The 13,481-nt window shown below is 58.1% G+C and overlaps 2 protein-coding genes across 2 annotated transcripts; both read left to right on the forward strand.

Moving 5' to 3' along the window:
* Positions 1-304: 304 nt before the first annotated feature.
* On the forward strand, positions 305-1,978 carry LINJ_24_0350 (putative CMP-sialic acid transporter; the record flags this gene model as incomplete). Its single annotated transcript, XM_001465836.1, has 1 exon — positions 305-1,978. One exon carries the CDS (start codon positions 305-307, stop codon positions 1,976-1,978), a length of 1,674 nt encoding a protein of 557 aa, XP_001465873.1.
* A 5,842-nt stretch (positions 1,979-7,820) lies between these two features.
* Positions 7,821-9,443, forward strand: LINJ_24_0360 (putative CMP-sialic acid transporter; the record flags this gene model as incomplete). The annotated part of the gene is made up of 1 exon (XM_003392500.1): positions 7,821-9,443. One exon carries the CDS (start codon positions 7,821-7,823, stop codon positions 9,441-9,443), a length of 1,623 nt encoding a protein of 540 aa, XP_003392548.1.
* Between the last annotated feature and the right edge of the window lie 4,038 nt (positions 9,444-13,481).

The raw sequence follows: 13,481 nt of genomic DNA on the forward strand, positions 1-13,481 counted from the left end.
GCGCTAGGCGCGTGGCCCGATTCGGCGGCAGACGGTCCGTCCGAGACGCCCAGGATGTGACCGTGGGGTGGCAGCGGCGGTGGGCGCGCTGTGGTTGCGCGTATGCGTCCGTTGGATGAGCTGTGCACGGTGACAAGGCATACGGATGGACGAACAGATATGCTTGTTTGCTGTGCCGGAGTGTGCAGGGGTCGCTCTGCCTGCCCTTGTCGCGCCTCTCGCCGCCCTCACTCCTCCCCGTCTCCATGGCGAGGCGAGGCCCTAACGCACCACGTTGCCTGCTTGTCGCCCCAGAATATAAAACATGCATATACAGCGCCAAGCGTCCGAAGGATCTCTCAAGGCCACCCGCGTGAAGCGGCATCCCCGAGTGTGGGCCGATGCGGCGGGCGCCTCCCCCCTGTGTCCTCGCAAGCGGTGTGTCTCGCCTGCACCTCCCCAAACGTTCTCTTCCTCAACGCCTCTCTCGCCCTCCACCGTCGCCGCGTGCTCTGACGAATCTCTCAAGAAACATTTTGTCTGCCGCTCCTCCCGCTCTAGGACGTCACACCACCACCATTGCAGCGTCGACATGGCCAATTTTCCTTCGCCAGTGTGGGTGCGGCGCTACGTGCTCAACTTCAATGCCGTGGCGCTGGTGCTGCTAGCGGTGCAGAACGCTGGGTTTATAGTGTTGATGGGCTACATCCAGCAGCTGCAAGCTGCTGGTGGTCGGCAGGCAGCACAAGCAGGGATGAAGACGGTGAAGACGTTTGCCGGGTCTCATTTTATGGTAACTGGCGAGGTGATCAAGCTCTTCATCTCCATTGTGTGGTGCGGTGTTGATGTGCTGTTTGAAATGCAGAAGGACGCAGAGTCACTACCGCTCCCCCACGGCAACAGCGACGGTACGGGCAAATCAACCAAGCCATCTGAAGCGGGTAGCTTTCTCGCGTATGAGGAGACGTATGTGAATTCGCTCGGAGAGAGCTGGTCATTATCCCAAGGGTCTACGTCCATCTACGTCGGTGCCTGTGAAACGCAGGCGAGCAAGAAGGTACTGAAGGATCAGGAAGTGGCGGTAGCGGCGACTGCGGAATCGACGGCAAATGCGGCCCCGCTGCGGGTTCTCTTTGCCCGAAAGAGGTTCGCTGCCGTATTTCTGAGCCGCATGCGCCATGCCATCGGGCTGGACCACAAGTACAAAGAGACGCTGCTCATGATTGTGCCCGCCATCGTCTACGCTATCCAGGGGCTGCTGCTCATCTACTCCCTCAAGCTGCTGGACCCAACCGTGTTTCAGGTCCTGTACCAGGTGCGCATCCTCTTCCTGGCAGTCATGATGCGGGTCGTGCTGGACTTCCGTCTCTCGCCCATCCGGTGGGGCGCACTGGTGGCGCTGATGTTTGGCATCACGCTGGCACAGATGGGCGCGCAGAGCACGCGAGCGGATATGACAACCAGTAAGGCAGATGACGCTGCACGATCAGAGATGGAGAACGCTGCGGCGACCGAAAAGACCTCCAGCACGTGGTCAATGGAGGGTACACTGGCTGCGCTCGCTGGCGGCTTCCTGAGCGCGTTCTCCGGTGTGTTCATGGAGTTCGTGGTGAAGAAGCGCGGCAACCAGTTCCACCTGTCGGCGCGCAACACCCATCTCGCGTTCTTCTCGGTCGTGTACTTCTTTATTGTGTTCTTGTGCGAGATCTTCCAGCCGGAAGAGGGGGCGGGCGGGCTTGATGAGTTCACAAGCACGTTCTTCGACGGCTTCACCAGGCTGGTGTGGTTTCTGGTGGTTCTGCAGGCGATTGGCGGGATCCTCGTGGCTCTGGTGGTGCGCTACTGCGACAACATCGTGAAGTCGTTCTCGACGGCGTTCGCGATTGTGCTGAGCGGCACGGCGTCCGTGTTTCTGTTCCACACGCCGCTGAACGGGACGTTTCTGCTGGGCTCCTTCCTTGTGCTCACCTCCATCACCATGTACACTGTGAGGGAGTGAAGGCGGCTCAGGGGGCCACACTGTCGAATAGTCTTTTTGTGCGTCTATGTGCATGTGCATGTGCATGCGTGTGCCTTGTGGCTGGAATGCGAGGGCTCCTCCTCTGCAGTGTAAAAAAGCGGTGCAGTGCTCTTCGTGGACGCCTGGCAAATGTGAAGACGGAAACGAATGGCGGCGTATCGTCTCATGGCTGCTGTATTTTTTGCGTGTATCGCCTGTCTCCGGAAAGCTCTCTCTCCCTCTCTCACTCCCTGATAGCGCGCTGCCGACGCTTCGTGCATCATGTGCCTGCGTGCGTGTGTGTGGGGCATCGCCGTTGGAGCTGTGCTTTCGGTGCGCAAGGGGAGGGTGTGAATGATGACAAGCCGTGAGCCGTGTGTTTTTTTTTTCTTTGTTTCGCCTTCTTACTCTCTGGATTCTTTGCTCAGCCCCCTCCCACGCAACCCTGTTCAGCACCAACCCACTCTCTTTCTCTGTGTTACCTCTTCCCTTCCCTGTCGTCGCGCAATCACCCCAACTTTAGATGTGGAGAGCGAGATGGGGATAGGCAGGGGGGGTCAGGAAGATGCGGAGGCAGGCCTTTGCGTCCCTCTGTGTGCATGTGTGGTGGTAGTAAGCATGTGTGGGTGAGCGGAGGCCGTTTATTTTTCCCTTTGGGACGTGCGTATCTGTGTGCCTGTGTCTGTTTGCATTACACCCGACTCCACGCCCACTCGCTCTCTCTCTCGCTCCTCCCCTCTCTCCGTTTTTTTTTTTGTTGCCCTTGTTGCCCTTGTTGTCGCTGTTTCGACTTCTCCATGTGTTGGTGCGCCCACGCGCACACCACTGTTTCCTGATCATCCGTGCGCCCGTTTGGCTCGTATGTGTGTGTGTGTGCGCCCCCATCGACCCTCCCCCTTGTCCACGTCGATGATCTGTTAAACAGAGATGCCCTCCACCCCTCCCTCCCTCTCACCGTCCCCCTACAGTAAAAAAAAGAGCGGGGGAAGCAAAAAAAAAGCGAATAGCGAAACAGAGAAAAAATGTGTGGTTTGGTGTGGTTTGCCGGTGTCTTTTGGTGGTGTGGCAGAAAATGAGGTAAAGACGTTTGCTTCTCCGGTTGCTTGTTTTTCCTTATTATTCTGTTTCTCTACATATCCCATTTTCTGTCTCTCCTATCTGTTGACCTTTGCAGAGGGAGGGAGGGGGGAAGTGTGTATGTGTGTGTTGAGGTGTGGAGTGGGGCCTTTCCTAGATCCTATGCCACTGAGCTCACTTGGATGAAGGCAGCCCCCCACACGTTTTTTTTTTCGAAGACCTTCTTATTATCATAAAGAGTAACATACTTTCTCTCGCCATCGTTTACATACACTTCTTCTCTAAATTTTGTTTATGTGGAGTGGCCTTGGTTTTCTTGTGTGTGTGTTGCCTGACGCACCTCTCTCTCTCGCGCATGTGTTGTCCGCGTCTCGGGGACGCTGCATAGGGGCAAACAGACTAACACACATACACACACAGCGGCGCGCATCACTTTTTTTTTGCGCTGCTCTGTGTGGGCTTATTCGTTGTTTGATTCGACAAGCGAGGAAAAGAAAGAGGGCTGCTTGCCGCAGTCGGCTGTCGGTGTATGGCCTTTCTCTTCCTCCTTCCCTCGCGCCCTTCATGTTTTCGTATGGCTTCTTGGTATGTATGTCTTCTCTGCAGTTTTTCGGCATCGCGGGTTTGACCTCTGCCGGTCGCTCTCTCGTTGTATGCGTATATGAATCTCTGAACGCGTGCGCCTCCCTTAAACGAAGTTGGTTCTCATCCAGTACGAAGATTTCATTGTCTTCTCATCCCCAGCCGTGTTTTTCCGTATTGTTTTTATTTTCGACGTTCGTCTGTTTTCATTCACTCTCTGATGATGCCGGGCATCTCAGCGTGGTATCAGAGTGTAGCATCCACTCTGTGGGGAGGCCAAGCAGCCTGTCGCGGAGCCAAAAAGACTTGCGGCCGTGATCCTGTTTGGACCAGCTCACGACGAGTCGTGCCGACGGTTCAAGAAACATATGTATCTTTCTTTTTTTCCTGCTTTCGCTGTGCGGCCGTTGTGCTGAGAGCCTTGTCCTGGTCCTAGCCCGCCCTGCATGCACTGAAATTGAAGTAGGCGGGACGACGCCACGCGGTGTTGATTGGCCCGGCTCCTTGAATCCTCGATACGGATCTGTGCTCTGCAAGCGATGCATTCCACCCCGACACCCCTGCAAGGTGTTTGGCCCCCTCTGGTTATCAGCATGCCGGTGTAGCGGTAGAGGAGAAGCACCGTTGTGGCGTCTCGGTGCCCACAACGCAGGTCATGGGCACAGATTTGTGCCCTCCCCTCGTTCTCAGGGACGAGGTTGCAGCAGTGACGGTCTGACTTTGCGGCGGTGACCCTACTAGACGCATGTGCCCTCACGTCCGGCCACACAACTAGAAGTGGCCTGGTGACACAGGGAGTTCTCTCGATGAGATGCCAGGCAATGTCGCAGCCAGTCCTCGCTCTATCAGGACGGATGCCGACCCGCACCCCCCGCTGTGGGGCACGAAAAGACGACCCGGCCGGGCTTGAGATCACCGCCGAAAAAAAAAATGGTTCAGTCGCATACGTGACGTGCGCAAGCGCTATCGACACCTCCGCATGGCACCGCGCAGACGGGGCCGCGGAGACAGCACCCTCGCGCTCGACCACCTCATGGAGGATGGGGTCACCGTTACCACGAAGCTGAGTGGCCAGTGCGTGGTCGAGCTCGCTGTCCGCTTTGGGGAGGGATATGGCCCGGCGCCGCTAGTGATGGCTGGCACCCCCGTGTGCTCTTTCCACGAAGCGAACAGGAAACCACACCGCGCCGTGGTTGGAAAGTCAGCCGGAAAAGACCGTGCCCACAACAGCCGCAAAGAAGTGAAGATGCGCGAGCTTCAGAGCGCCGCGCCGGCCTCCACCACTACGACAAGCGGAAAGCGCGCCGGGGAGGGAGGGCGAATCGGCCATGCATCCGCACCCACCACAACCCCACTACACATACGCAAGCCACATAGTATACCGCTGAGATAAGGCAGGTTCGATGCCTCGACTAGTAGCGAAGGCCACCAGGAAAGCTGCCTTTCCTGGTGAAGCCGTCTATAGTTCATTCTCGTCGCTATAGCTGACACGACTGGAAGTCGCTCGTGAGAAGGAAGCCTGCGCGTCGCCAGAACATTGCCCTCTCGGGGATGTGGCCATCATCGAGCTTGAAAAGGGCGGCTTTGGAGGGTGGATAGAGTCCTGCAGCGCCTTCACCTCCAGCAGCTTTCGATCGCGGGCAAGCATCCACGCTATCCATGTCCCCACATGCACTGCACAAAACAGCAGTGAGACAGGGCGAGCGCCACCTCAGTGCGAGAGAGCAGGCCAACGCACCGGTGACGATACTCCAACAGAGGTTCAAGCGGCATCCGGCAGCCCCGCCCCGCCTGCCACTGAGACCCGGGCGCCACGTCTTTCAAACCTCCTAGGATGATGGGTGAGCGCGTGGTGGCACCTCATGAAGCTCACTGCGGTTCCGCCCCGGGCGCCGACTAAGTTCTCTATGACAGCGTCGAGGTCCTACCAGTGCACGGCAAGAGAGCGCTGGTGAACGTCTAGAACCAGAGCGTTGCCACCGGCTGCGCTCCTGCTGCATGGATAAAGTGTCGTATGGTGCCCCTTCTAAAGCCAAGCATGCCTCGCGATAATTCTGCGTCCTCGGGCCCCAGTGACCCGTGCCCTAACCGTAACCCTAACCCGTGCCCGTACCCCTGGAAGTTACTGGAGCGAATGGTCTCGCGGCGACTACGCGACCATCTAGAAGACAGAATTTCGCCATAGCACTCTGGCCTCCGTACTCACAATTCCACCGTGGGCCCTGTGGACTTGCCCCTTCGCAGAGCACCACAGCGCCAGCCAAGTGCCAAGACAGGGGCAGTGCTTGCGGAGCCCGCTCTCGCGGTCGACTCGCTAGAACGCAGCGCTATCATGGCGCTGGAGAAGTTCAAGCATCGAGTCCGTGCCGCACCCGCGACATCATGAATTCCTTGAACAGTTGCCGCACCCGTGTTCGGTTCCGCAAGACGACAGCGTAGATGGCCAAGCTTACACGCCGAGCTCCACAACGATCAGCTGTAGGCCCTTGTCTTCCTTGTGGCAAACTCGCTGGGTGTGGGGCTCAGCAGGATCCCCGGGCTGCGCCCCGCCGTCTGCGCGGATGGTCTCACACTCCTGGCACCCTCTGCAGGCATGGCTAACATATGAGCCGTGCGGTCGTTCGCCCCCTGGAAGAGAGAGCGCTGGACACGGGAGCGCTTGGCAGAGCGGATGGCTCACCCAAAACAAGGTGCACCCTCCTCGGTGTGCGACACCGCAACCCGCTGCCACCCTTTGTCGCACGAAAGTACTTGCAAGCGCATCTCCACCCTCGGCCTCTCGGCGTGGACGTCCAGCCGATGCGCAGCGTTGGCCAACACGGTGCAGAAGTAGCCGGGAAAAAAACGGCCCAGCCTCCACCTGCCAAGCAGAGGGTAGGCTGCCCGGGCGCGTGGGGCCCGTGAAAGGGTCCCCTCCGCTGTATCTACATTGCATTTTCCGCATCAGCAGTGCTCTACGGCACTACCTTGTGGTGGGCCAGTGCTAGCGAAACACCGCACAAGCCCTCATGAGCACTTTCACACCGTGGCAGTCGCAGTCATCGTAGGGACCCCCCAAATTGCGACGGGCAGCCACACCTCATTAAGGAGGCCCATCTACAGCGCTTCAACTCCATAGCTGGTTTTCGCCGCACACGCCGGATGACGGTGCCGCCACGACCTTTTGCCAGGAGCCACCCGAGTGTGCAAGCATCCACCCGTGCGGAGCCGCGCAGGAACACACACACACACCACTCATGTGCAGCGGCCGCGTGTGCGCCAACGCATCGCTCCCTGGTGGTGGCTGCGGGTGGCCCCCCTCCCCGAGACGAAGAAAAGCCGGCGGCATGCCAGCAGCGACTCCCCCGCGTGGCGGAGCTCCCTCGCTCGCCGTGAGCAGAGGGTGCGGCGCAGACAGACATCAAGTCAAGAGCGGCCGCACTGCCCCCTAGCCCCCACGCACGCATAGGTGCAGCGACAAGAGGCTGCGGCCCCCTTGGTTGCGCCATCGCGCTGCACGTGGCGCCGTGGAGCTGGGACGTGTCCTGCTGCGCGGAGAGCCTGACCAGCCACGACGCAGAGGGCCACGCGTGGTCGCTGTTACGGGCTGGCGCTCCCTCCTCGCGGTGCTCGACGCGGCCCCTGCAGGGGCGGAGGGTGGCGTATCGCGGCGCGCTTGGCCATCATTCGTGGCGCTGCGGGCCCGCCGCGCGCGCCCCATTGCCGCCTGTCTTTGGTCGTGGTGAGCTGGAGCGCGACGGCGACGCTGACGAGCTCGCGACATCTGCACTGCCGGAGGAGCCAACGCCAAGCCGACATCCCCTGCCACCCGCGCGACAGACGCGGTCCGCCTATATCGCGGCGCGCCGTCCGCACCTTCGCCTCCGTCTGGCGACGAGCGCGCTAGGCGCGTGGCCCGATTCGGCGGCAGACGGTCCGTCCGAGACGCCCAGGATGTGACCGTGGGGTGGCAGCGGCGGTGGGCGCGCTGTGGTTGCGCGTATGCGTCCGTTGGATGAGCTGTGCACGGTGACAAGGCATACGGATGGACGAACAGATATGCTTGTTTGCTGTGCCGGAGTGTGCAGGGGTCGCTCTGCCTGCCCTTGTCGCGCCTCTCGCCGCCCTCACTCCTCCCCGTCTCCATGGCGAGGCGAGGCCCTAACGCACCACGTTGCCTGCTTGTCGCCCCAGAATATAAAACATGCATATACAGCGCCAAGCGTCCGAAGGATCTCTCAAGGCCACCCGCGTGAAGCGGCATCCCCGAGTGTGGGCCGATGCGGCGGGCGCCTCCCCCCTGTGTCCTCGCAAGCGGTGTGTCTCGCCTGCACCTCCCCAAACGTTCTCTTCCTCAACGCCTCTCTCGCCCTCCACCGTCGCCGCGTGCTCTGACGAATCTCTCAAGAAACATTTTGTCTGCCGCTCCTCCCGCTCTAGGACGTCACACCACCACCATTGCAGCGTCGACATGGCCAATTTTCCTTCGCCAGTGTGGGTGCGGCGCTACGTGCTCAACTTCAATGCCGTGGCGCTGGTGCTGCTAGCGGTGCAGAACGCCGGGTATCTAGTCCTGATAAGCTATTCGCAGCAGCAGGGAAAAGAGTACCCGCTGGCTGCTGGCGGTGCAGAACCGGAAGAAGAGGAGGTGCGTACGGTCACCTTCAAGGCTTCGCACTTTCTCGCGACGACTGAATTGGTGAAGCTTTTTCTCTCTCTCCTGTGGTGCGTCGTGGACGAAGCTTGGGCAATGCAGCAGGAGCGCTGTTCTGCCGACACACTCACGACACCAACGGCGGCGTTGCTAGCTGAGGGTTCCGGGCGGAGCAATGTCGCAGCATTTGCCCAGACACCGAACTCCGTCGCGGATGCCTCGTGCCATCTCTCCCGCAATCTCGACGACGTCGCAGACGACATGGACGCTGAATCTCTCGATCACACTGTGCGGCTGCGGGTTCTCTTTGCCCGAAAGAGGTTCGCTGCCGTATTTCTGAGCCGCATGCGCCATGCCATCGGGCTGGACCACAAGTACAAAGAGACGCTGCTCATGATTGTGCCCGCCATCGTCTACGCTATCCAGGGGCTGCTGCTCATCTACTCCCTCAAGCTGCTGGACCCAACCGTGTTTCAGGTCCTGTACCAGGTGCGCATCCTCTTCCTGGCAGTCATGATGCGGGTCGTGCTGGACTTCCGTCTCTCGCCCATCCGGTGGGGCGCACTGGTGGCGCTGATGTTTGGCATCACGCTGGCACAGATGGGCGCGCAGAGCACGCGAGCGGATATGACAACCAGTAAGGCAGATGACGCTGCACGATCAGAGATGGAGAACGCTGCGGCGACCGAAAAGACCTCCAGCACGTGGTCAATGGAGGGTACACTGGCTGCGCTCGCTGGCGGCTTCCTGAGCGCGTTCTCCGGTGTGTTCATGGAGTTCGTGGTGAAGAAGCGCGGCAACCAGTTCCACCTGTCGGCGCGCAACACCCATCTCGCGTTCTTCTCGGTCGTGTACTTCTTTATTGTGTTCTTGTGCGAGATCTTCCAGCCGGAAGAGGGGGCGGGCGGGCTTGATGAGTTCACAAGCACGTTCTTCGACGGCTTCACCAGGCTGGTGTGGTTTCTGGTGGTTCTGCAGGCGATTGGCGGGATCCTCGTGGCTCTGGTGGTGCGCTACTGCGACAACATCGTGAAGTCGTTCTCGACGGCGTTCGCGATTGTGCTGAGCGGCACGGCGTCCGTGTTTCTGTTCCACACGCCGCTGAACGGGACGTTTCTGCTGGGCTCCTTCCTTGTGCTCACCTCCATCACCATGTACACCGCGAAGAAGTAACGACTCTTCGAGCTGGGCGACAGGTGGGCGAGATGAGATGCATCAACGTTTCTCAGTGATCGGCAGCCCTTTCTGGCATGTGTCTATGCAGCCTATGGGTTCTTGTGTGCATGCGGAAAGCTTCGTCGCTCTCGGTGGAGTACGCGCACCCCTCAGCGCGCAGCATTCTCAGTGTCCAGTGCCCCACTCACACTGTCTGCGGAGAAGCCAGGCAAGCCCCCTACCGATGCTGAGCGACTTCTGGTGGCAAAAGCCTCATCTGCCTACGGGGCAGGGGGAGGTGAGTGCGATGCTGTATCGCTGCTGATGTGCGCGGTCAGGCCCTGTAGAGGGGGGAGGGGGCGGTGCTGCGTCGGAGCGTCCTGCTACAGCGCACACGCTGGTGCCATCTGTGTGTTGGGCACTGCGTGTGCGTGACTCGAGCCTATCTCGCCTGGACCTCACCGCCCATTGGTGGGGAGGCCGAGTGTCATCCCGAGGAACATAGCAGGCGGCCGCCTGCGGACCGGGTATGGGGGTGGGCAGGCCTTGAGGCAGGGGCCGTGCTCCGGTGACTGAGCTGGCGCACATTGCTGTAGCACGTGTGTGTGTGTACTGCTGCCTCGCGCGACGCCGGTGATGGGTGGTAGGGCCTGTGGCAGGGCTGTTCGGTGGAGGGCTGGCATTGCTGGAGTGTAGCTTCAGGCACCGTGACGGAATGGTTGCGTTGAAGAAGAGCCAAAGTAGGCTCAGAAACCGAAACCTGCGACAGGCGTTTGCTGCGCACCTATTACGGAGGGTGAGTGCGGCTGCGGGTTGCGTGTGTACAGGCGTGTCTGCGCAGCGTCCTGCAGGGCAACTGTGCGTTCTTGGTAGGTGGAAGGTGATACTGTAAGAGGGTACTGAAAGGCACAGTGCCTGGACACGGATTTTCGCTCCCTGCGTCAGGGTTGTCGTTGGACCCCCCTCCTCACCCCGCATCTGCATGGGGAGGGGGCCGCACAGTTTCCTTGTCGATTTGGAGAGGTGTTTCCGTGGTGCAGCGATATATGCCTGCCTGCTTGCTTGCTTGCTTTCTTGTTCTCCCTTGGCTTGGTGTTTCTTCTACCCCTTCTTATGTTTAAGTGTTTCACCTTGTCTTTTTTCTTGCCGGTGTGCTTCGCGGGCGCGTCCGCTGCATGACCCACATTCCCTTCCCTGTCGTTTACCTTCCCTTCCATCATTTATTTCTTTGTGTTTTTTTTTCAGCGAGTGAACTCCATGCAGCTCGCCTCCCCTGCCTCTCGTCTCTCTCTCCTGTGTGCATACAGGCAACAGGGGCGGCGGCGGCGGCGGAAGAGGCCCCGGCGTACCGCGCGCGTCTCCTCGAGGGGAGGCAAATCGTGTCAAACAGGAGTGCAGGAGAGAGCAAGCGGAAGTCGCTTGACAATTTCAGCGTAGGTCGACAGACAACGTGCCCTCTGTTGCGCGCTCTCGATGCGCGGCCTGTGCTGTCAGTCTATGCGTGCGTGAAGAGGGCAATGCGCCGCGTTAAGTATTAAGGGAAGACGAGTAGAGGTGCTAGAAGAGGTTCTTCATCTTGTTGTTTTCTGAGGCAGGTTCGCCATGGACGGTTTCCTCCACTCCCCATCGGTACAACTGCACTCGGCACTCTCAAACTCTCACTGCTCCGGCGTCACATTGGTATCTATACACAGCGACCATCGAGCTTGTCGCTGTCGGAGTGCTGCACTACTATTGGTGTTTTCAGCGAACGTGTTTGATTGGTTTTTGTCTCTTATCTTCTACGGACAGCAGTGCCGGCACAAACACTTGCCGTGTGTGTGTGTGTGTGTGTGTGTGTGCTCATCGGTCATGCTGAGTACGGATTGCGTGATCCGACGCAGAGATGTGTTCTGTGTATATGAGTGTGTCCGTGGCTGCTGGTGGCGCCAGCTCACCTTCTTCCCACATGTTCTCACGCCCTCGCGCACACGTATATATATATATATATGTATCGGCTTTGGGTGACTCTACACATCTGCCTAAACGGTGAGCGGCAAAACAATGGGCAGTAGCTCAACGCAGGATACCCTGACATGCCACACATCTCCTGCGAGTCTAGAGCGTGCCGCGACGCGTGAAAATTGGTTTTGCGCAAGGATTCGTCAAAGCGGAACATGAAGACGTGCGCGTACATCAAGGGAGGACGTCGAGGCCGGGCCAAGGGCCACTCAGGATTGTGTGCGCGGGGGCCGTATGAAGGCAAAGAAATAGGATTTGGTACCCCCTGCCTCCCTCCATGTGCGCCTTTGCGCAGGCAATAAATGCTCGGCGAAAGCAGTGAGGCGTTGTTGTCCCTCTCAGTACTAATCGCACGCCACAGCAGTTTCCATTGAATATGTACATATCGATATATATGTATATGTACAACGCCCCCTTTGCCGTATATAAAAATATATATATGCATATATATATATGCACATGTAGTTTCTGTATAAGTGTTCCTTTGTATATTATATATATATGTGTGTGTGTGTGTGTGTCTGTATGTGGTGAGTGTTATTCTTAGCCTTTTCTCGTCCCACCCTCCCCCCCCCATTCTTTTTTTCCCCGCTTCTCTACGTATCTTTATCTCGAATACGCCCAATAAGATGGAACAGTCCTGCTAATGCATCCCGTGTTCCTCCCCCACCTCCAATACGCAGACACATACTCATCTTCTTATCTTGTCGTTGTTTCTTCAGTCGCAGGGAGCTGAGTGATGATCATGCGCAAAGACGAGTTCTCTTGTTGATTCCTTGTGTTGTCCTTGCACGACGCGGCACGGCATTTGTAGGTGAGTGTTATGCGTTGACCTGGTGACGCCCACAAGCTTCCGTAAAGTCCTTCACCCCCCGTCGTGTGGTTCACGTTGTATGCTACCTTCTCATTGATTCTTTATCATTCAGTGTAGCTTCATTCTCTTTGAGTGTCATTTGTATCTTCCTCTGCACTGCGCCGCAGTTCACGTGCCACGATGCGGCTTGTCCGTTCTACCTTCTTTTTCTTTTTTTTGTTAGGCAGCATGCATACCGACAACTCACCTCTCTCCCCTCGGTGCTTTGGAGCGGATGGCACTGTCTATACGGACTGCGCAACAAGAGGACTCCCACTAATATGTGTATGCACACTCGCGACGGTGCAACAAATGTTTCACGGCCCGTCTTTCAAGCAACGTAATGGCTGCGCGTGCTCTCAGAAAAACAAGATCTTGAAGCTATGCTTGACCAGCGTCCCGGCGGCTTTACTCCTGTCGCCGCTAGTAGGATGCGTTTACAGACCTGGCCAAAACTATACCGGAAGGATCAATGAGACCCGCGAGGGTAGTAAAGACGCGGCGGAATATGTGCGCCTAAATATGGCGTAATACTGAAAAGCGCACGGGGCCAGCCGGGACCGCCAGCAAGGAGCCCATCACGCTCTCCTCATCCCTTCACCATCTCTTTACTTTGCCGCGTTGACACCCATGCTCTTCTCATTTCCGCCTTGCCGCCCCCAGACACACAAACACGCTGGATTCATAGAACGCATCGGCCTTCTCGCACCTTCGCATAGTGCCGCTCTCCCTCCTGCCCTCCTTCCCCTCTCCTCGGCTCTCTCCCGTGTATACACTCCTCCATATCAATACATACCCTCACGCTTCGTCGTCGGTGTGCGGCAGGAGCACTCGGGCCGACACAGACGAACCATCCCGTCACAGGCAAATGCAGTGTCTCCTAACTCCCCGAAACGTGGCGGTGCAGACGAAACTAACAAAGAAGGGTCTGAAAATGTCTCCATCATCACTGCGCGTTGCACACTCAACACCGACGTCAGCGACGACGATAAAATTCACACAAGAGCCCGCGCAGAACCTCCGCGACAAGCACCAAGCAAAAAAATAACAAGGATGCGGACACTCGCGGACGTTTTTTTTTATCGTCTTCAATACTTCCATGTTCGTACTTCCCTGTTGCCGTGTGGTCTCCTGGCGCAGAGTAGCGCCGCGGAGAATGCATGGCAAGAAAGGAAGCACCACACCCACACACACACACGACT

The sequence above is a fragment of the Leishmania infantum genome, chromosome 24, assembly GCF_000002875.2.
Source record: "Leishmania infantum JPCM5 genome chromosome 24".
NCBI lineage: Eukaryota > Euglenozoa > Kinetoplastea > Trypanosomatida > Trypanosomatidae > Leishmania > Leishmania infantum.